Source organism: Apostichopus japonicus, chromosome 10 (genome assembly GCF_037975245.1).
Source record: "Apostichopus japonicus isolate 1M-3 chromosome 10, ASM3797524v1, whole genome shotgun sequence".
Taxonomy (NCBI): domain Eukaryota; kingdom Metazoa; phylum Echinodermata; class Holothuroidea; order Aspidochirotida; family Stichopodidae; genus Apostichopus; species Apostichopus japonicus.
Window position 1 is genome coordinate 685,734 of NC_092570.1, and position 24,011 is coordinate 709,744.

General features: G+C 38.0%; 1 protein-coding gene across 5 annotated transcripts in view; it reads left to right on the forward strand.

Moving 5' to 3' along the window:
• Window positions 1–24,011, forward strand: part of LOC139974892 (fibronectin type-III domain-containing protein 3A-like) — a 117,482-nt gene that overhangs the window by 57,213 nt on the left and 36,258 nt on the right. For 3 of the 5 annotated variants that reach the window (XM_071982409.1, XM_071982410.1, XM_071982411.1), the window contains 3 exons: window positions 13,475–13,951; window positions 22,197–22,338; window positions 22,833–22,990. In XM_071982409.1, coding sequence (XP_071838510.1) covers window positions 13,475–13,951; window positions 22,197–22,338; window positions 22,833–22,990 — 777 coding nt within the window. Of the gene's footprint in view, window positions 1–13,474; window positions 13,952–19,079; window positions 19,292–22,196; window positions 22,339–22,832; window positions 22,991–24,011 lie in introns of those variants that run through there. The other 2 variants (XM_071982413.1, XM_071982414.1) reach the window with 2 other exon arrangements.

Here is a 24,011-nt window from a genome sequence, read left to right on the forward strand (position 1 = left end):
AAGGGTCAAATAGGAGACTTATTCATTCTCCTGGAGAGATTGAATTTTGACCAAACAGACACCATAACATTCCAGGAGTGTCCCTGGGTACTACAGAGCTGTCAAAACATCAGAAAATCAGAAAACATTCCCATCATATTAATCAATCAAATTTTGTAATTTTCTGTTTACCAAAATTTTTTTTTTACCTTAGATTTTGTAACCACCTTTTGACAAGTACAAAATAGAGTGTGGAAAGAGAGATAGAGAAAGAGATGGGGGGGGGGGGGAGGGGGGAGGGAGACAGAGCGAATACAGCTAGACAATTGGCTGGTAAACAATGGAATAATCCCAAAATATTATACTTACAGTGTTTGTCATTGTGGTAACACCTTTGAGGAGGTAATAGTGACTAGATGTATACACATGTATTCTATTCTATATATCTCCCAATGGAACTGAGATTTTTCTCAGCTGTTTGGGAAAGTTGTTCATAGTAGTTGTCTCCATCACGTAGATCAATAATGACAGTTGGGTTTGTGTCTCACCTTAAAGTGACTGTGCGTATCACAATAGGAAATACTTAAAACTTTACATTTTCAAAAAATGGAACTTCGTTTATTCTGTTTATCTGACAAACCATGAAATATGAGGAGGTTTCACCAAACTAATTTTGCCAAAAATGCTACAGTAATAAGTGTACAAAACCTAGCCTATGGTCATGCATAACACTACACTTGGTATCACAGACCTTCAATCATCTTTACTATCTCTCTCTGACTAGGTCTAATAGTGTAACTTTACTAGAACTAGGCCTGTGACTAGGCTACTAATATTATAGACCTAGGCCCTACTAACACTATAGCAATTAGCTCAAGGTCTGATGAAGCTGATTGAAGGAACACTGACTTTCCATCTTTATTGTATATTCAATTAAGCAAAAATCTTGCTTTTAAAGTCCTATGATATGAAAAATTGAAAATAGTTGTCCTGTGATAAACCCTAACGCAGAGGAAGAATTTAGGCGAGAAAAAACAACCGGTATCACTAAACCTACTAGTATCTAGCAGGATTAGTGTGTATAGTATGTATATGAACAGTATACATACCTTAGCAGTGCATTAACATTATCAGTACGGAAGACTTTTGCCGGACCATGGTGCTAATGAATACAGGGCATGAGGCAGTAATTATTACGCTGCTAAGCGATGGATTACAACTTCAACATTTTAATTCATAATTGGAATCTAATCTTGAGTAGTGTGCATGTGTTACAGCGGTGACACAGTACTGTCTAGTGTTGCATATTCATTACTATACTCACATCTAGGCGTGGTCTAGCTCTTATAAATGAGAGCCATTTTATCAAAATTGTTTTCAAAATTTTACTGTTTTTACACCGTTTCCGTTAGTTTTAACAACTATCGCTGTTATTTTTTTATATTTTTTTAATCGAAGAACAACACCGATGGTACATTTGAAACATAAAGAAAACAATAAGATCAAACATTATCTTAATCACTTTCAATAAATACTGAGGATGTGATCAAACGGAATCAGTGCTGTTTCCTGGAACGTGTCTCGGTTGCAATGGGACATAATTATTTAGTGATTATACAGTGGTAAATGTGGAAGTTACCGGGGGGGGGTGGCCTTTTAGCCCCTAGGGGGTCTGGAATCTTCAATGAATGTATTGTATGTTGAGGAAGAGAAGCACTGCAATGATTTCTCCTTGACTCTGCAATATTAGTAGTCCACAAAGGGACCCCCTGACGTGACCAGTCAAATGTTTAGTCTCCAGTGCAAAGCGGCGGTTTTTGCTTACATGTAAGCCGACACATAACTTCTTTTGCCAGTGGCTGCTCAGTTTATAGAAGGGGTGATTATCAAGGGGAGAGTACAGTGTATTGTGTCTGTCTGTTTTATAATGGTCTGCTTTAGAGTCCAAAAAGAGAGAAAGAAGATGAATTGATAAGATATATGGAACTAAGGATACTCAATTATCTTGTCTGGATAATATATTTAGTTCCAATGCTTGGATTACAGTATCTTCAGACGTAGCTCTTAGGTTGTGATCAACACAATATATATTATTGAGTTATTAGTGAATGGCAGCTGTCAGGGAATTAATGGAACCTATACTGATCCAATCTGTAAGAGATGTTTGTAGCAAAGCATATTTAAGCGTTTTATTAATACCATTTGTTTAGGGGGGAAAAATCACCTTAATCGAAGACTCAAAACTCAAAACCCTCTTGATACGACTCTGCAAGTCTAGTAGATTGTAGTCGTTGATAAATTGCTTGTTCCACATAGCTTGGTCATACCAGAAAAAACATTGACTTACGTCAAGTCAACGTCAACTGTGGTATTTGGCCATAATGCCTGGCAAAATTGATTAAAAGGTCACGGTTCGTTTTGGTGGTTTTAGGTTTCGCAGCCAAACTTGCCTGTAGACAGTGAACATGAAGACATCAATAAAATAATTGAGCATCTCATTGGGAGAGTAAAAAGTAATAGAAATTTGAAAGAAGGAAGCGGTCCATTTGTGGTTGTGAAATTTTTAGAAAACTATAAAATATAATATATAAATAAACGCATAAAAGCAAACCAAAATGGTATTGTAGATAGAGGATACTGTTGACTTATTGTACCCCCCTGGCTCCCCCCCCCAAAAAAAAGAAGGGAGGCCGATTTTCAGTTTCAAAAGGTTTATCGAAGTTTGCTTGAAATGGATAAAACAACCGTTTAACTGACACCGTTGAGGTTTAATATCGATTTTAATTTAAGGACTGGATAATCCTTTCATTGACAGGTTTTAACTTCAGTTATGAATGTTTTCTTTTTATCTCTCGCATACTTTAAACAAGGGACAGTGCTTTGAAGACAAGCTTCTTGTTGTCACCATGGTCACCAGATAATCTCACAAGAAAGTAGAAACAGGCCGCTCACAGTCATTTACCAGACACAACAATGTATTATGAAATGTTTCTCTACACAACAACCTAAAACTAATAAGACTACAGGCACATCTCTAAAGTCCAAACTTTTCACAATTTTGCATATTTCCTATTTAGTGTCATACAAACAATCACTTCTAATTTTAGCCCCCTAAAGGTAATCGTTAATAATAACTGGTCCCTTACAAATGAAGCCCTTAATTTAATCAAGGCCAGGAGAAAACTGAGAAGGGAATTCCAACATACTAGAATTTTTTTTACTAAAGACTAAAATAAACAGAATCAACAATGAAATTAGCAACTAAATTAAAATATAGAGAAAATAACGCATTGAAAAAGAGTTTAATAACATATCAAAAGTAAAAGACCCAAAAAAGGTTTGGAAAAAAAATTAATGCCATCATTAAACCAACAGAAAACCCAAACCTAGGAATCAGCAACAATTATTTAATTGATAAAAAGGGGCACAAAATTCAAAACCCCAAAGAACAAATTAAACTCTTCGCAACTACCTTTAATAATATCTTTACTTTCCCGACTGACCCTAATTTCAATAACCTCTTTAAAGAAGAAATAGACAAATTTGTCCATAGAAATGCCAATAACCTTCTCCCATCCCTCAATGGTACTTTAGATTACCAAAACCCCATTACCAAACCAATTAACCATAACGAATGGAAAATGGCAATAAATAAATCAAAACTAGTTTTCCAAAAATAAACTCAACACAACGAGGGTCTTCCTTGATGCTGGAAAGGCATTCGATAAAACCTGGAATAATGGTCTCAAATACAAATTATTCAAATTCAACCTCCCAGTAAATATCACCAGACTCCTTTCTTCTTATTTAAATAACCGGTTTATGCAAATTAAGTACAATTCCATCCATCCGATCCTTTCATTCTAGAAGCTGGCAGTCCCCAAGACCCAGTACTAAATCCTCTACCATACTCTTTGTATGTAAACGTAAGCATAAGCATAGCATATAGCATAAGTTCTGCAGGAGCTGGGCTCTGCCCAGTTTGATCAGATTCCACACACTTTTCACACCTTTTAATTTTAAGGCACAAGAAATCCAGCTAGAACAATCACTATCTCATCAGCTCGCATCGGAAAAATTCTAAACTTCAGAATTAACGAATGGTCACGGTTTCCTTGTGCCAGTTTGAGTCTTCTAACCTAATTAGTTTAGCATACGACATGCTGGGCAAAAGGGCATTGTGTACTGCTGATCAAGTTTAAGCTACTAACGGTACCATTGAGAGCTTGGGTGTGAAATAAGGACTGTGTCCTTGGCAGCAACAAATCCACTTCAAAGAGAATCGCCCTTGTTGGATCCCCCCCCCCTCCCCCTCTTATGAACACATACATCACGGGTTGTATTAAACTCAACGAAGTGTTTATGATACTAAATTAGCAATTGAGTAAACCTAAATATAAAATGTTATTGTGTGTTTATACCAATCATACAGGCAGTATACACTTGTGTGCAAATTTATTTATTGTCAGAAACTCACACAACAGATGTTCAAACAATTAGTTTACTTTGAAACATTAACATTTTCAATTAAAGCTAGATAACAATTTCATACACTGGTGCATGCATGCATGCGGGCTAAACAGAGTTTGTATTAAAGGTGTGTATGCCCAGTTAATGTGAGCAGGAACAATGCACTAATATATGCATGAAAGAGGAGGAACATCACTCCAGACAAAGTGAAACAAGGGAAGTTGTTCATGACACTCTATCACCTAGACAAATGATGATGGTTGGGTTTGTATCTACTGGCTTTGGGTGAGGGGGAGGGGTGGGGTTGGAAGTTGTTCATGACACTCTATCACCTAGACAAATGATGATGGTTGGGTTTGTATCTACTGGCTTTGGGTGAGGGGGAGGGGTGGGTGGGAAGTTGTTCATGACACTCTATCACCTAGACAAATGATGATGGTTGGGTTTGTATCTACTGGATTTGGGGGGAGGGGTGGGGTGGGAAGTTGTTCATGACACTCTATCACCTAGACAAATGATGATGGTTGGGTTTGTATCTACTGGATTTGGGGGGAGGGGTGGGAAGTTGTTCATGACACTCTATCACCTAGACAAATGATGATGGTTGGGTTTGTATCTACTGGATTTGGGGGGATGGGTGGGGTGGGAAGTTGTTCATGACACTCTATCACCTAGACAAATGATGATGGTTGGGTTTGTATCTACTGGATTTGGGGTGAGGGGTGGGGTGGGTTGGGAAGTTGTTCATGACACTCTATCACCTAGACAAATGATGATGGTTGGGTTTGTATCTACTGGCTTTGGGTGAGGGGGAGGGGTGGGGTGGGAAGTTGTTCATGACACTCTATCACCTAGACAAATGATGATGGTTGGGTTTGTATCTACTGGCTTTGGGTGAGGGGGAGGGGTGGGGTGGGAAGTTGTTCATGACACTCTATCACCTAGACAAATGATGATGGTTGGGTTTGTATCTACTGGCTTTGGGTGAGGGGGAGGGGTGGGGTGGGAAGTTGTTCATGACACTCTATCACCTAGACAAATGATGATGGTTGGGTTTGTATCTACTGGCTTTGGGTGAGGGGGAGGGGTGGGGTGGGAAGTTGATCATGACACTCTATCACCTAGCCAAATGATGATGGTTGGGTTTGTATCTACTGGCTTTGGGTGAGGGAGGGGCGGGGGTGGGCGCGTTCTGTATGACAAGCTAACACCTAGACAAATGATGATGGTTGAGTTTGTATCTACTGGCTTTAAGGTGAGGGGTGGGGTGGGAAGTTGTTCATGACATGGGTTTGTGTCTACTGGCTTTGGGTTGAGGGGGGGGTGGGCGCATTCTGTATGACACACTAACAGCTAGACAAGTGATGATGGTTGGGTTTGTGTGTGAGTTAACTAAGATGCAAAAACAGATAGATGGACATACATATGCAGCAGTATGGCATGTAGACATAATTTATTACAAGGAACTGTTTATCAATATTTTGAATAAGATATAAACAGATATCATGATACTGCCTGCACCTGACTGTTGCCTACTGAAATATTTCATTTCAGCTCTTTTCGCTTGTCTGCCCAAGAAAGTCGTAGTCAATATTTGTTTTCAGCTCCCACAGCCTTCGACCTGGAAATTATGCTTGTCAAAATTCATAGATCTCAGAGTGATCTCAGAAAAGCCTAAAAAATGAACCCTCTAATTGTTTTGCCATTGGTTGCTATCACTGTCTAAGAGGAGTGGGAATAGGTAACTTCCACAGTAAACTTGTACATTCCAAGTAATAGATTTTCATTGTCAAGTGGATCGCTATGGCAACAGTAATTATACCATCTCCTCTTCAAGGTGGACAGGACTGTGACTAAGAAAAACTGAGCTTTCTTTGCAATTGTAGGTATTTGTCAGTTTGTTAGCTGATATGTCTATAGCAAGTTTGCTAACCAGTGCTTCCTTTTGAGAAAGGTTAACAAATAAACATGTTGGGGGGTTATACTGACACATGGAGGGTTTGATAGATGAAAACAGGATGTTATTGGTCTAAAAGCTTAGAGAAACCCTCAATCTGTGACCTGGCAGTTTCATACGTAATTTCTTAAGCAATAACAATGCCTTCCGTCTTTTCCCGATCGCTTCTTTAATTTTAGAGAGAGAATAATTAGAAAAAATATGCCCCAACATCTCTGATCACATTGACTAATACTAATGAATGCACACTATATGTTAATTTAAAGCAGTGCAATTTGCAAAACATCTGCTTCCGAGTTTGCGTTTGAGTTTCTGGTTCAGTATCAACTGGAATACAAGTTGAGTTATGCTTTGAAAACGACGATTTCAAAATTTATTAAAATTTTATTCACAGCTTCATAAACAACTTGTCTTTTCCATATGTTCATATTTTGTTTGTGGTAGAAATGTGCACACTTAAAACTCTGCTGACAGAGGGGTTACCACTCTGTGGGCTCAGGGAAATACTTTTATATCCCCATTGGATAGGCTTCCTGTTGATGGTATGCAACACTGGAGAATTCAAATAGGTCGTTTCTATGCTTTCATCACACAAAGATAATTATCTATTTAAAGTTCTGTAAGTCGTCTTAGGCTTGTCTGGATTGAATCTTTCTTTTCATCAGGTCAGCTTGGAATTACGTTCATGGTCTGAGTCACTCATCGAGAAGATACCTATAAAGTCGGTATAGTTAACCACAGTGGAGCCTAACCATAATTTTCACCATGTTGCAGTTGCCATGGAAGCAGGCAATGCTTGGCTTAACTTAGCTGGACTTTATATTAACATTTTTAAAATATGACTCATATGAATCAAGAATATGAGAGGTTTCGAGTTCTGTCTGTGGCATGTAGGATGTTCTCTTTTCAACCATTTAGGTTTTTTTTTTCTTTCTTGTACATTTCAACCAATGCTACAGTCGACATATTAAAAAAAAAAATTCCAGGCTGTAATTGTGGTGATAGAAACCTAAGAGCCTTATTGTCACTATGTACAGAAAGTGAGAGTTAGGACTATCATAACCCTGGATATAAAGCCAAGCATTTACCATTGACTCATAGACTGCCACATCAAGATAAATGACTGTTAGTATTCTGAGTTATATATAGCCTGTGGGATGGACCTCAGCTGTAATATGCTCTCCTTTTTGGTTCCTTGCTGAAAGCAAAGGAACCTATGTATTCAGGTTGGCGTGTGTGTGTGTGTGTGTGTGTGTGTGACGCTTAAGCTTGTATGCACGATAACTCAACAAGGGATTGACTGATCATGATCAAACTTGGTGGGTGGGTGGCCTATAGTGAGTAGATGAACCCTATTGTTTTTGGTGCCCACAAAGGTCACCAAAGGTCAGTTATGGTCCAAAAACCCAAAATACTAAAACTGCAATAACGCCCAGTGCCAATGTGCGACAAGGTTGATATTTTGGGACAAGTTGTGAACTGGTTAGGGCAATATTTTGAAACTTAACGGTCATGTGATCTGAGGTCACCAAAGGTCAATTAATGTTAAAAAACTAGTATTTTTGCGATAACTTGAGAACGAATTGTCCGTTAGGGTTGGGAGTTGCTTCAGTGTAATCCAATTGTCGACCCACATCTGGGTGACCCTTGACCTCAATTTGACCTCTGGTGACCTTTTCATGTTTTGGGGATTTTTACAGTTTCGATGCTATTTTCAGATGTCAAAGGTACCTTCCGATCATAAATATCGATAGGTTGACCCCCGTGTGACCTTTGTGTGCGAACTTATATGGGGTCAAAGTTTTCGGTCAGAGTTAGGATGTCTGTACAGACGTATCGTGTTGATTTTTGGAATCAGCAGATCAAACTACATTTGAAACCAAGGTCAAAAGGTCAAAGGTCACATTAGAAAAAATGTGCTTAGTTTGGGAGAAAACGGGCGAAAAAGAAAATGTTTGGTTTTGATGCTAGATTTGGATATCAAAGGTACCTTCCGATCAAAAATGTCAATGGGTTGACACCCGGGTGACCTTTGTGTGTAAAGTTATACAAGGTCAAAGTTAATTTTCAGACATTTAATGCAATAACTCCCAGGGCCAAGGTGTAACAAGGTTGATATTTTGGGACAAGTTGCAAATGGTATAGAGGAATATTTTCAAACTTAACGGTCATGTGATCCGAGGTCATCAAAGGTCAATTAATGTTAAAAAACTAGTATTTTCGGTGAGAAAATGGGCAAAGAAAAAAATGTTTGAATTTTTACAGTTTTGATGCTATATTCACGCCTCAACAATCAAAAATGTCAATAGGTTTACCCCAGGTGACCTTTGTGTGTGAAGTTTTATGAGGTCAAAGTAAATTTTCAGACATTTAGTGCAATAATTCCCAGTTCCAAGGTGTGACACGGTTGATATTTTGGGACAAGTTGCAAATGGTATAGGGGAATATTTTTAAACTTAACGGTCATGTGATCCGAGGTCACCAAAGGTCAATTAATGATAAAAAACTAGTATTTTTGCGATAACTTGAGAACGAATTGTCCGTTAGGGTTGGGAGTTGCTTCAATTTAATCCAATTGTCGACCCACATCTGGGTGACCCTTGACCTCAATTTGACCTCTGGTGACCTTTTCATGTTTTGGGGATTTTTACAGTTTCGATGCTATTTTCAGATGTCAAAGGTACCTTCTGATCATAAATGTCAATGGGTTGACCCCCGTGTGACCTTCGTGTGCGGAGTTATACGAGGTCAAAGTTAATTTTCAGACATTTAATGCAATAACTCTCAGTTCCAAGGTGTGACATGGTTGATATTTTGGGACAAGTTGCAAATGGTATAGGGGAATATTTTCAAACTTAACGGTCATGTGATCCGAGGTCACCAAAGGTCAATTAATGATAAAAAACTAGTATTTTTGTGATAACTTGAGAACGAACTGTCCGTTAAGGTTGGGAGTTGCTTCAATGTAATCCATTTGTCAACCCGCATCTGGGTGACCCTTGACCTCAATTTGACCTTTGGTGACCTTTTCGTGTTTTGGGGATTTTTACAGTTTCGATGCTATTTTCAGATGTCAAAGGTGCCTTCTGATCATAAATGTCAATAGGTTGACCCTAATGTGACCTTCGTGTGCGAAGTTATACGAGTTCAAAGTTAAATAATATTAATGAGGTCACAGGTCAAACGTGAAAAACTCCCAAGTTGCAATAACTTAGCTACTATTTATTGGAATTTCGTCAAACTTGGTATGATGATATTGGTAGATAGTCTCCACACACTGATGTGTGTTGCAATTGATATCATGCATGTTTATAGGGGGGGGGGGGGGGCTAGCATTATTTCGTTATGAAAAGTTTGTATGCACAATAACTCAACAAGGGAATGACCAATCATTACCATACTTGGTGAGTGGGTGGCCCATAGTAAGTAGATTATCCCTGTTGATGTTGGTGCTCATTTCATGAATATTAATGAGGTCATGGGGTCAAACGTGAAATACTCCAAATTGCAATTACTTGGCTACTATTACTAGTCGGAATTTCGTCAAACTTGGTATGATGATAATGGTAGATAGTCTTCACACACTGATGTGTGTTGCAATTGATATCAGGGCTTAGCATTACTTTGGCAACAAAAGTTTGTGAGCATAAATTACTGTTGTTGTATTAGGGCTTTGTTAGAAATTTCCCTATGAATGGAACTAATGAACAGCAGCAAGGAACCATGAAATGTTTTCATTCTGGTTCCACCTGTGGTCTGGTTAAATTTGTGAATTCACAATTTTCTGGTTGGTACATATTTTGTCAGTGAATCATAAACATTGAATGTAAACATCTATGACAAGAAAAATGTGCAGGTAGCAAGGAGATCACTCTCATATGAAGATAAAAATGCCAGGTTATGATATAATTGACTGCAAAGACCCTATCTAACTCATTGTTTTTTTAATTTTTTCCATGGAGTTATCATTGCAAAGTTAATCTATCAAAGCTAGGACACTTGCCCAACCATCATATTTAAATGAGAAGAATAACACCCCCAAAACATCAAAACTACACATGAAATGTTTCCCAAAATGTAATAAGGGTGGTATTGAAGAACTTAGCATGCATAGACTCAGGATGTGTGACCTTATTAATTCACTTTGGCTTCGGCTTTGAGTACAACATATCTGTATGCTGCCGTGTTGGATGCATCTAACCGTAACAATAATTACGGACTTTGCAATCCACGTTATAGTCATTGCCGACTTTGCAATCCACGGTCCCCCTCACAATTTTACAAGGTTGGAGTAATGTAGTGACTCCATAGTTTTCCCTTTCAGAAAACGAAATTGTTGCCCTGTCTGGGAGATATCTTTGTTTAAATATCGTGTCTGGGAGCTGTCATTTTGTAACCTGTGAATTGATACTGCCACTAGGACCTGAAACCTATTAAGTACTATCTTTCTGTTTGGTTTTTATTTTCCTAATTCAAGTTAGTTTGTTAACTGACATTGAAACCAATACCATCATTAGGTCATAAAAAAAAAAGATCTTGAGCATAAATTATTACAAAATCCGTTTCCATTACATAACATAATCATTGTAAGAAATGCATACAAATATGAAACCTTGAAGCACATGAATGTGGATTAATGATGTCATATTTAGACTTGATCAATTATTTCAGCCATGTGTGTGAAAGACTGTCAAATCTGTGATATCACCCAGTATGGAGTAAGATTTTTCTTAGCTGTTGGAGAGGGGGCAGGGGGGGTGAGGAATGTGAAATGAATATACAGGGGTTAGAGCACAACTGGTAAATTACAATATTTGCTGACATTGAGAAGAGAAAAAGTAAAGGGCTGAATTTTAGGAAAGACTTGAAATTGATAGCGTATTGACATTTAAGCAGGCATTTTAAAATGAATCGAATATCATAGGGTCGTGTAGATCAAGATCATGAAAGGAAGTGGAAGCTGAATTGAAGATGATCTAATTGCCATGATGACATTTTGGCAGAACACACCCACATTATTCTGTTCCTGGAATTAACAAAGAGGTTTAACCTTTCAAAAATGTATTACTTTGAAATAGCAATGTATCAACAGTTAGATCAGAACAGAAATATTTTAACTACTAAACAACATGATTTTTTTTTATTTGTTTATGAATTCCTTATTATACAAGTGTTTTGCACGTTTTGCATATTGTGCATTCAGTGATTTTAAGGCTTCACGAAGCGGCGCCTGTCATAACAAATCATGGGGGTGCTTTAGATAATAGATTTACTGCTAATTAGAGGTGAATTACATAAATATTTGTTCAGGACAGTAGTTTTTATGTTGCGCAAGATTAATCACACAAATGTTCTCTTTTCCATTTATTTAGAACTATTTCAAGTCGATGCCTATTATTTCATTATTTGTGCTGTGATTTTATATTGGTGGCCTCAAGTTGTAGTAGAATTTTCCTTGCTCCTCGCTGAATACCCTATTCGGTATCCCAGATGTGGGAAATAGAGGGCGCAGTGCCTAAAGCATGTCTAGTTATGTACTTTAGGTAGATATGAAAATGAAGACATATATGTAGATTTGGTAAAATATCGTCGCATGTAAATCCTCAACCCATTTAGCAGTGGGAATTATCTTTCAAGGCATCTAAACCTTCCCCACCCCTCAGCCCCACCCTCTCCACTTATGCTTCAGACAGACCATCACAAATTGCAACTCAGAAATGCAGTCTTAAAGTCAATAAGTCATAGAATTTGTTGCAAAGTGTGTGCCAATATAATATGTTTAGAATACTTAGAGTTTATTACTGAGAAAGCCCTTGTGGAAGACAAAGGGTAGAGTTCTCACCTCTCACTAAGAGATTTCATTCCAGACATGCAGGGCCAGAGGAATTGTTTTGTCATTAATGAACCCTTGAGAAGATCTCCTTTTTACATGACTCATGCATGTTCTGTCTTGCAAGTTGTCTCTGATTTCAAATGTGATCTTAAATATTCAAATCTTTGAATTGTCGCGGGAAATTAAAAGTCTTCTCCGTGTAATGGCTTGGTTTTTTGTAGTTCAGTCTGTCTGTAAAGAATTTGAAATTTTTTTAAAACACGAGCAACAGAAAGAAATGAGCAGTTTTGGGGTTTTATTTGTGTAAAATATTTTATACCTTTAAAGGTATCATCTGGTTTTTAGCTTAACGTTTGTAGAACTCTATGTGTGAAAATAGTCAATATATGGATGTGGTAAATAGTCAGAGCTTGAGAAATGCGGAATAGTTGTCCAAATCAGGAATTATCTGTACAGCAGTCATATATACTGTTGAGCCACACATCTGATTCCTGTCACATATGGCAATCTTCTGACCATCTTAATATGTGATAGGAGGTCAAGGCTGTGAAGGAAGAGGTCAAGGCTGTGAAGGAATCTACTGCTGTCCGGTCTCTTGAATGGGATTTAAGTCATTGCATTTAACTGTATACAACTTGATATGATTAAGACCTCCTTTCCTTTCCTGTGTGTAAATATGGGTGGTGTTTTTGTTGCCTGTTCACCGTTAACTTGTAACATATGAGGCACATAGAATGCCCGTATGTAACACCCACATGCAGAGAGAAATGTACACAGTTCTGCAGGTGGTTGATAAATCTCTACAATTATTTTTTTCTGTGATACATGAGGGTGGCCAATCAAATAAGGGAAAATTTTTGGTTTAATTGGTCTTTAGTTGTTGGTTAAAAACAAGCAAATTATAACAAGACCTATTTTGTACAATTGAGTAAAAGTCAACTGGATGTGAAAATCTTAAGACTTTATGTTGTTAAAACCTAAAGAGGAAGTTAATCCTAATTCCCTTTAATACTCAGCTAAGACTATCTATCTGCCTCTTTCAATCAGGTCCACATAGATTTTCCCCTGTACTAATCCTTAGATGATATTAGTACCTGGTACTACCAGCTACCCCTTCAATGTTGAAGTCATCCTAAGAAGTGATAGTTTGGCTTCTTGCTTCTATGTTTCTCTCCTTGGTCCTCTACCCTTAGTCTCAATCATCCTCTTTATGTTTCTCTTGTCTTATTTTGCAGGACCAACCATGGTTCAGCTTGTTACATCCTCACCAAACCCACCCTCCATCCATATGGTACAAACCGGTCTTGGCCCAGTCAACAACATTGGCACCGGGAGCATTCCTCTCCACACTGCACCATTACCTCCAACAACAATGCACATGCAACCACCAATGCAGGATCCTGAGGGCGTCCCACCTGCCGTATACAACACCAGGACAGGTACGGTCCCTCCGCACATGTACCCACCCATGTATCATCAACCACCTCCTGGAAGTAGTGGGGTTTATCCACATCTGGTTGGCTTTCCAAGCACTGCTATGCAGTCCCATATGCACCCGCCAGGTACACAAATGCCTGGACTTGGTGGGGGCGTTGTCCATCACCATCAATCACCACCACATGGTCACGTTCAAAGGTATCCCCCAGGGGCGGGGCCGCCATCTCATGCATCATCAAACCATCTATCCAACATGGATCATTCAAACAGGCATGGTAAGTTGACACATCTTTGCTTTTGCTTTTTGATTGCTTGCCGGAGGTGGTGATGCGTGTGTAGGTATATGATGCTTAACTCAAAAAGGTTCATGGTGGATTAACTTCATACTTGGTATGTGGCTCCATCTCATTAAGTACAAGAATCCTATTCTTTTATGTGAAATTCAGTGGTCATTTGGGGTCAACACAGAGGTCAAAGTCTGAAAACTTTGTACACATTATAACTCAAAAAGTACATCTTTGTTGAACTTCATACTTGGTATGTGTATTGAAATTGGTGGAGGTCAAAGGTCATTTGCATTCGACATTAGTCAAAAGTCTGTAAAACCTTGTTAACATTATGACTGAAAAAGTACATATTGTGGAACTTCATACTTAGTATATAGAACGGACTTAGTGAGTGCAAGAACACTATCGAAATTGGTAGAGGTCAAAGGTCACATGAGGTCAACATGTGTCAAAGTACATAATCCTTATAAACACATTACTTCAAAATTATAGCTATGATTACTCTGTGATTTTACCATGCTATGATTTTCTTTTGCTGGACATAGTGTGGTCAATTTCAGTTCAGTTTAGGGAACAGGCCCAATATAAAATGGATCTCAAGTGTCTTCAGCTATTCATTCATCCAGTAAATAAAATATGCTTCAAATAGTTCATACTCTTGTGTTGGAAGCCTTAAAAAGACTCAAGTGGCCCTTATCAGTTTTCAGCTCTGAGTTTTAAGGAGTCAACAGGTTATCACAAATGGCCTCACATTTGGCCTTATTCTCTGTGATTTATACTAGATGACTTTGGCTTTGGCAATGTGTTGTGAAAGAATTTACAGTGTACAAACAATGTCATGTACAGGCAGCAGGATGAGGATGGGGATGGGAGGGGGGGGGGGGGATGTGAAGTGGATGTACAATATAGCTTTGACTGATCTCTATTATAGAATGATGCATACTTTTGGCCATTAAACAGGATTAATAGTAAATAATAACTAAATTCATGCCTTGTATTCTCATCTGCCAGGCATCTGGCATCAATTGTTATTTCTTTGATTTGTCCGACTCTGATCAGATGTTTGTCTGTCAGCAAACTGAGGAAGGCAGAATGAGGTCAGAGAGAGAGCTACAGGATGTTCATTGTAAGAGATACCCTCAACCTCATTACTGTTGTAGCTGTTTCTCAGTGTGAGATATTCCAGTTACAACGGTGTCTCCATTACAAGCCTCATTGTGTGGATGTCAATAGTTTAACTTCATGTTCAGAAGATTGTGCTCCACAAGAAGGCAGATATTATGTCCATAACTTTGTCAAGAATACCAGTAGTGAATAGCTCGCTGGGCAGCTTTATAAATGGTTACAATACGTGTTGTTTTCATGTGCAAATAATGTACTGCACAAGAATATGTACCACATTACTTTAACCTGATATGGACTACCAATATAGTGAATATGTCGCTGAACATCTGTATAAATGGCTACTATATGCATAGAGCTCTGCATATTAATACACAAGTTATGAAAGGAATATCTCTTATCTTGTCAGCAAGCTGTTAATGGTTTTAGTTGTACAAGTGTGTATTGACCAGTCTGCTTATAAAGTTGTCATATGCACTTCCATAAAGTTACCATCCATTTCACTTGAACTTCATCGGATCAATCTGTAGTGAAAATGTTTCTGGACAAAACACTAACTGGCTAATGAATATGCATGGAGTTGTATAATTGACTATATGAATATGCATGGTTGCCATGTACAGAATAATGACAGCAAATGAAAGGGAAAATTTCCAGACTGCAGAACTTGAAATAAACAGGAGTAGGCAGATGACATCCATTGATGACGGACAGAAATAACACGTAAAATGTTTCTGAGATTTTTAGCGATGTGCTTGACCTTAGATCTATTGATTCGTGACTAAAATTGTATTCTTAATGTTGCAAAGAAGGGGGGAAAAGGAGTAAGAAAGAAATAATATGACCGGTTTTGTCGTACCTGTCTCTCTACACAAATGCACCTTTCTAAACATAATATCCCAAGGGAAGTTGGGACAGATCGCATATTTGGTATGTAATTGTACTTCATTGAGTACAAGAAGCCTAATATTGTGGGCAGAAGTCAATAGTCGTTTGAGGTCACCAGGGGTCAAATTGGGAAAACCATGTTTTACATAAAGGACAGATGTCATATTTAGTATGTTGATGTATCTATCACATTTAGTACAAGAAGCCTGTTGTTGGGGTCAATGGTCATTTCAGGAGAGCCTGTGTCATTGTGAATTTATTATTTGTCACATCATACTGCTTTTCGCTGTATTACTAAGATCAAGTATGTTGTTCACCCTCACTATACATTACGTCCGATTCAGGAAGAAAACTGCTCATGTTACATCATCAAAAAAACAATGCATTTTTGCATTCTATTTTTATTTTTTATTTTTATATTTTTATTTTTGTCTTCCACGAAATGTTCTGTCAAATTTTGCAGTTCACGCATTGTTCACAGTAGATCACTCTTCTGCCTAAGGATGTGGGAGGAAAAATCCGCCTTTTTCTATCCCAATCTGTTAGATTGTTTTGAGAGATGGCTTCTTTTTTTAATATTACCCTCCAATTCATTCAATACACTGTATTAAATTTGATGCATTTCCTGGAGTGGGTGTTGAAATCATTGGGTTTCCTTTCTTGTTTTGCATCCGCTTAATTAATCGCATTTGATATATTTTTGGTTCATCGGTCGTCTGTGTGTACATCACTTGATGAATATGCTACCATATGGTTAGCTTGTGCTCATTATTCTATAGGAAAGAGCATCAAGCTGATAGTCGGTTAGTTTTATTGTTACAAAAATGCAGATATGACATGGACATCATGAGGTAGTTGAAAAGTCCACTAAAATAACAAGCAAAATTGTGGAATTTACGCATAAATTTTGAATTTTTGGATGCTAAAAACAAGACATAATAATAAAAAAATGTGTGACAAAGTTATCTGCATTTGAATTAATTTGTGTAGAAAACTTTGTAATAATTGATGTAATGGTTGTAACCGCATGTAACCGATGTAACCGCACTAAGACCTGGTTAATTTAGTTATTGGTGGTTTCCAGGAAGCTGCCTGTGCATAATGAACAATGCATGATTTGGTGAAATCTTATAATTAATCCAGTGCAGGAAAATGAAGCTGTAAGGAAGAGGTGTCTTTGCACGTTTCAAAGGAAAAGTGAAGGAGTTTGAGGAGACTGTTGTCATGGTTTGGGAGGGATTGGGAAGTGGAAAATAGTTTTTAGGAAGGAAATTTATCATATTCTTTAAAAAGAGTTGTGGGGATCAGAATCTCTCACCTTCTTGCTTACCTGTCAGTGATCTTATTGTAGAAATGTAACCATAATTCTGTTGTAATTTGTTGAATGATAGAAAAGATGACAAATAAAATTAATTGTCTTGAACCAAGTATGAAAAATATATAAAAGATATGAGGACTTGACATTTTTGTCCAAGGAAAAAGCAAACAACAAACAGGCTTAGGGCACATTTAAAGGATCAAACTTACTCACTTCTGGGTGGGGGGGGGGGGTGGGGTTAGCGATGTCAAACCATCAGTACTTTATTATTCAGCTCTTTAGTGCTGTTGGTTTGTCAGTTCAGATTATCTCTTGCCTGGTTTAATATAAACTCCTCCATTATCTGGTATGGGATGTATTATGCATATACTGAGTGGACATCCTTCAATCACCACCTCTGCAGTGGCAGGGGATACCTATTTTGGGAGAATCAGTTGACCTTTTAGACTTGCTAATCTCATTTTGGTCTATATTTATATTGACCTAGCTGAGTTCAGGTAATAAATCCGTCAATGGGGGGAATTCTTCAGTCTTGTGTTTGGTGTCAGGTGCCTTCTGTTTATAGCTCCATGGTGAGAGTAAGAGTAGAAGTCACAAGTTTAGAGTATACTATCTTCCCTGTATTTAATTATATTTAAAGCACTTTACCAATACATGGAATAATAAATCAATTATAGGATATAATTAGCAGCCTTCTCTAAAGTAAATCTATAAATGCCACCTTCTTTTTATCTTTTCTCCGATTAAAAAATATCTTCCCACCTCTCAACCCACTCACTCTCTCTTAGCTCTCTCATGATCACGGACAAACAAACATGATTAGATTCTCTCTCCTCACAAAGCTATATGTAAACAGCAGAAGCTTGGTCAACATGTGCAATAAGAGGAGAGAAGATTTGTGGAGTAAACCTCATCATCTGTTGTTTTCCACTAGAGATGGTTGCTAAGGAAGACATGTATGATATGACATGATATATATAGATGACTGGATTTTTTTTAATGTTATCTTTATTGAAGCAATATTTCCTGGCCTGATGAGGGGGAGGGAAAGAGGGTTTGATTTCAGGGAGATATAGCCCTTGGGCCAGGCCTGTATCAATGGAGAAATGGTTTATACATATATAATATATGTGAAACACTTTCACAAATTTTTTCTCCCCTTTAAAGGAATTATACAGCAAACTTGTTAGCATATGTGATGCACGGGACATATCTCCATGACTAGTGTGTATTGACCTTGATACTGTTTGTATCTTTCTTGGAGTATCTGATCATGATGAAATGTTTGAAAGGAAGAATAAAACTCAAATCACAGAGTATAGCAGAAATGGTTCCATTCCATTCTCCTTTAATAAAGAGCAGTTGTGCGCTTAACATGGCAGTGTACCATTGTACCTTAAAACAAATAACCCTTCTCCATTTATACCCCTGGCCCCTGGCCTCTATCTTCCTGAACCCAAACCCCTATCCTCCCCCACCACCCCTCCCCCACCTCCCCCCTCATCAGGCCAGGCAATATTACTTTAATAAAGATAACATAAATCATATCAACAGTCATAAGGAGCATTTATGCTACATTTGTATTGGCTCATTATCTGTTAAATTATATTTGTTAACTGACTTGACCTTCAGACTGAAAATCATGTCATGCAGTTACCAAAACACTAACAAATTGTAATGCTGACTTACTATGTAAACTTTTGCTAACTTCCATCCACCACTTGTTTGGAAACCTGTGCTAGCTTCCACACAGTGTGACTCTTTATGATCTAGTACTATACTGAATAAGCACACATATATGTACACGTACGTACACTGTACTGTTTACAGTAAACAGTACTCATTAGACCAGTTTACTGCATTCAATAGAACTCAGCAGTTGTGTATGAAGAATCCACCTGTTTCTGTAAATGCAGAAGACTTGTATTGATCCACTTTCTGTGTGATACCAGAAGGATCTTATATAGCAATAATGGCAGAACCTGATGATATTACCAAAGGTAGGCTAGGCCAGCTCATGTTGAAAATGATGTGAATATTATGATGTAGCCTAGCCTAGCATACTAATCATACCATATGTTTAGTAAAGAACCTTGCTAACCGACAGTTACTCCAATTGTTACACTGCTGCCAGTATACTTTGATCTCAATTGAAAAGATAAATCATGTTACCACTTACACTGTAGTATTTTGTTTCACTTATTTTGTACATGTGGGAATTTTTTCATCTTTCCATGCATGATTTTGACATACTGTAGATCCCGTGCAGACTCACTTTAGCCTAGGCCTTACCTTCATTACAATGTGCTATTGCAAGCTTATGATACCATCATTTACAAACGAAGAGACTTGATTTGTTCCACAAATTTTCTCAATAACACTGGAAGCTTTTCTAAAGATTACTCACAAGCACAGGTCTAGCTTAGGCTGTATGTTTGCCTTCATTCATTTACACCCATAGTAAGGCATTTATGAGTTAGATCATTAAACCATGAAGACAACACAACATACATCATACATGTGTACATACAAAGTATGCTCAAAGACATACATTCACCTTGAGTCTGTTGTGTAGGCTGTGCATAGCTTCTGTTAGTAGCTTTGCCATTGGTGCCAAGTTAATAATGCATTAGCAATGATCTGTAGTAGGTAGCGAGTGCCAGCTAATCCTATGTGTTGTTTGGTGGTATGGTACATGGTAATCTTACCTGTCATATAAACCAGACTTCCCTCAAAGGTTAAAAGGTCATGAACGACTGCCAAAATATATATCAGTATCTAAGAATATAGGAAGTTAACAATCTTGTGCTGCCAGTGGGTGGGATTTTCCCACCACAGTTTGAGGTTAGTGTATAGGTTGTAGCATTTTAAACCTAATCTGTTTTTTTTTTAAATATGATGTGTAGTCCCTCTTAAAGCCTGATAAAGCCTTGTTCTGCTTTCCATGATGAAAAAGGTATTACTGATAACTTAATCCAAAGTTTTGGTTCGGATGTTTGCCAGGTATGTTAGAGTTCAATTGAGCTAACCCTTTCACCATCTCAACATTTAACAGGGTACTGTTGAAAAAAGCGGATTTTTGGTACTTCTAAATGGTAGGGGTTATTTTTGGCTTCTATTGTTGTACAAATCATAAACTATAAACCATGTGCAAAACAGGAAAAGCACATTTTCAAAATTTGAAAACTTATGAACTTCCCCTCTGCTCTATGATATGAAAGTGGAACAGTTACCACATTTAATACCGAAAGCTTTGGAAAACTACAAGGGTTACAAGGACTTCTCACATTAAACTATGCAATAAATCTAGAAAATTCTTTCAAGTGTTGCTCATAAAGAGAAATTCAAAATTCTAGAAGAGAATTTTTTTTTTTTGGGGGGGGGGGTTTCATTCCCCTGAGGTTTGTCAGCTAGGTTAGAGGTGTAGTTATCCACCCAAATTTTTCATTTCATTATTTTCTGTGAAGTTCAGTGGTCATTTTGGGTCAACAGAGGTCAAAGTCCGAAAACTTTGCCAGCTCAAAACGGGAATGGGTAAAAGAAAATGTCCTCTTATACCTACATATATATATATATATGTGTGTATATTTCACATAGGAAGACGGTTCTTTCTGGATATTGAAACATTTTGGAAAACAAATTCTATATTGTGAAATCTCTACCAGTGAATAAAATGGTTAATGTCCACAAGGGAGTGCTAAATGAGTGAAAATAAGAGCTGAAAATCCCTGATCTTTCTGCTCCTCACTTATTTTGTGGACAAATTTAACTCACTTGCTCTACATTAGTCAGATAGTTAAGTTGAATTTTGAGCAAATTGTATGGCAAGGAATCACAAAGCCAATTGGCTTTCTGGTTACAAACCATGAAGCCTTTAAGGTGGCAATCTCATAGCCAGAGTTTTATTTAGTAACTTATATATTTATTTTGCTTTTTGTGGGGGGGGGGAAGGGGGCCACAAGTGTGGGCTAACATTCATCCTTGTGAGGATTCTGAGAAGAGAGTGTGCTTGCTACGATCCTGATGGGGTAGGACTGAAAAGCCATTGGAAAAAATTATCATCACTAGAGCTGTTTACAGCTGTGTGATTGCTGAATGTTTTTAATGAATCAAAGTCTGCTTCATTGACTGAACAAGGACAAAGAATAGACAATATATCCACACCCTGTACATGGATTAGACAGATGTGGAGCTCATTGACTCTTGAAGTGGGCGGTGTCTTGGCCTCTTGCCCAATCTGAGTGAATTCAAAATATCAAACTATTTTGGAGACATTTTTTTTAATAAGCATGATAAATCATATATATTGCAGACACTTCATGCTTCACTATCCATCTTAGTTTGCTTCAAGTGGTAGTTTAATATGCATAAAATGGTGGAAACCACAAGCATAAGGTTCATCACTTCAGTTACTTATTACTCAAAATGAGTAATCCCTGATCAAAGTTTTGTTCTCACCAAATGACTGCTACTGTAAATAGAGTGTAATTTAATTAATTTGATTCTGAAATGTCCTTGCCTCTAAGACAATTTAGCAATTATTTTTTGTGATAACATGTGAAAGTAATATATTTTGGAAAGACATTTTTTAACATTTTCCATCACTATTTGGTCCTTATCAGGTTTAATACTTAGTTTGGTAGATTTGCCAGCCTTTTTGTGTTTCCTTAGATACAAGGGCCACCGACTGTCATTACTTTATTAGAAAGGCATATTTTTGATGGGGTTAAGGGTCTGGAGGCGGAGGGGAAAGTGGGTTATGATATTATATTAGCAAGGGAGAATACTGCTGAAACACAGACTGTTATGATAGATGGAGCTTGTATTCATATGTTCAGAGGTATTTGGTACAATGTTTTAGTAATTCATGATGCCGAATGTTCTTTAAATATTTCCACTTCACAGAGCAGAGTCACAGGCCTCTTCTTCCACGGTCACGGTCCAGAGACGAAAGAGCTGATAAACAGAGAGAGAAACTACAGAGGAAATTGATTGACCGAAAGAAAGAGAATGGTGGCTATATCAGCAGTCCTCAAACTTCGCCAAGGTCAGTAGTCTTAACAGGGTGAAGGAAATGGAGGGTGGGGAAAAAACAGGAGATGACTGAGCTGACACCCCACCCCCCTACCCCCACCCCTAAAGTAAAGGAAGATTGCACCACTGTCAATAAATAGTCTTTAGACTAGGTTGTAGTTAGTACTTAGGTGACCTGTCTACCAAATTCTTAGTGTATGTGTATGGAGGGAATAATTTGAAGCTTTACACTTCCAGAATGGAGGTATGAAGGAGGGGGGGGGAGAGTGGGGGTGAGGACAGAGTGGGGGTGAGGACAATGGTGGTAGTGCTTCATCTATTTCTTACCTTATGACTTCCGGTACTTTTACCATGAAGATTGACAGTCCTTTTTCTCATCGGATCTTTTTCTTCCATTAAAAGGAAACTTAAAAATTGAATGTTCTTCTGATTTCACAACCAAGTGGAATTTTTATACATGTGCTGATGTATAATGTTGACTTCATCTTTGTGTATTTACAAAATCAGGGGTCACAGTAGCAGCTCTAGTCGTGGTAGCTCCACATCGCCGCGAGAAAACCGTAGTACCAGCCACAGACCAACAGAGAACGGGACAGGTAGCAGAGGCGGCCACCAGAGGAGGAGACGACAAAACAGTTCCAGTCCAAGGAACGGAGATGCTGAAGGTGAGTCAATGTCAATGTTTCCTTCAAGGAAAGAGGTGTGAAAATTGCAATACCAAGCATAAAGCTTGAGAGTTTGTGCCTCTAGTATGTGCCTCTTAACTAGTTTCACATGTGGTCTATTGATACTTCAGCATCGCTAGTATAGATCTGTGTCATTGCTGATTTTGTTTTTCAGTACCAGTATAGAATTATTGTCTCAAGGTTGCTGTTGGAATACATGCACAGGAGACTTGCACTAACATGTGCTATGGTTAACAGGCAATACAAAATGGGGAGTTAGCTTGTCTCTACATCATCTCTTGAAATTAAGCTGATTCCTAACAATGCAGCAAATTTGAACAGGATAGCAGATAGTTTACTAGAAAATTGTAGATTCGGGACGGACATAGTAAGCTGGCAGTAAACTGTAAGTGTGTTGGGGAGGGGGCATTGCTAATGCTACTAATGTTTTGCAGTTCAGGTGATTGAAAAGTGCACCGTTTGGAGGGGAGACAGGTAAGTTCTTGTTGTTGTGAATTCTCAGACCAAACCTAAGTTTTGGGGTTCCTAGAACACTGCCCAGGCTTTCTTTTTCATTATCAGTTCTAATTGGGTGGTTACTTAATGATCTGTCATAACCTTTGACTTTATTTCATCATGATTCCATTGCCTGAATGAGAACAAATGCCTCACTGCATACAGTATTTTGTTGTGTTCACTCTTGTATTTTGCTGCCGCATTCGTACCATTGACGTTACGTAATATCATGGCAATCGTGAGCAGCTTTTCCATCCGTTCCTTGAGATTGACACATCTAGACAACTCTCTTTGCATCTGCTTCCAACTTCTGATAAAACATGGTTCGCATTTTCACGGAACTAAACGAGAGGAGTCTCTCACCGATTACCCTAGTGTTTTGTCCATAGCCGTTCTTTGTTAGATTTAGTACAAACACGACCAATCAGATGCAGGCTAATTGTCCCAATTATGCCCAACAAACTTCGTGAGGTATTGATTCAGTAGCGTCCATTACAGTCACGAC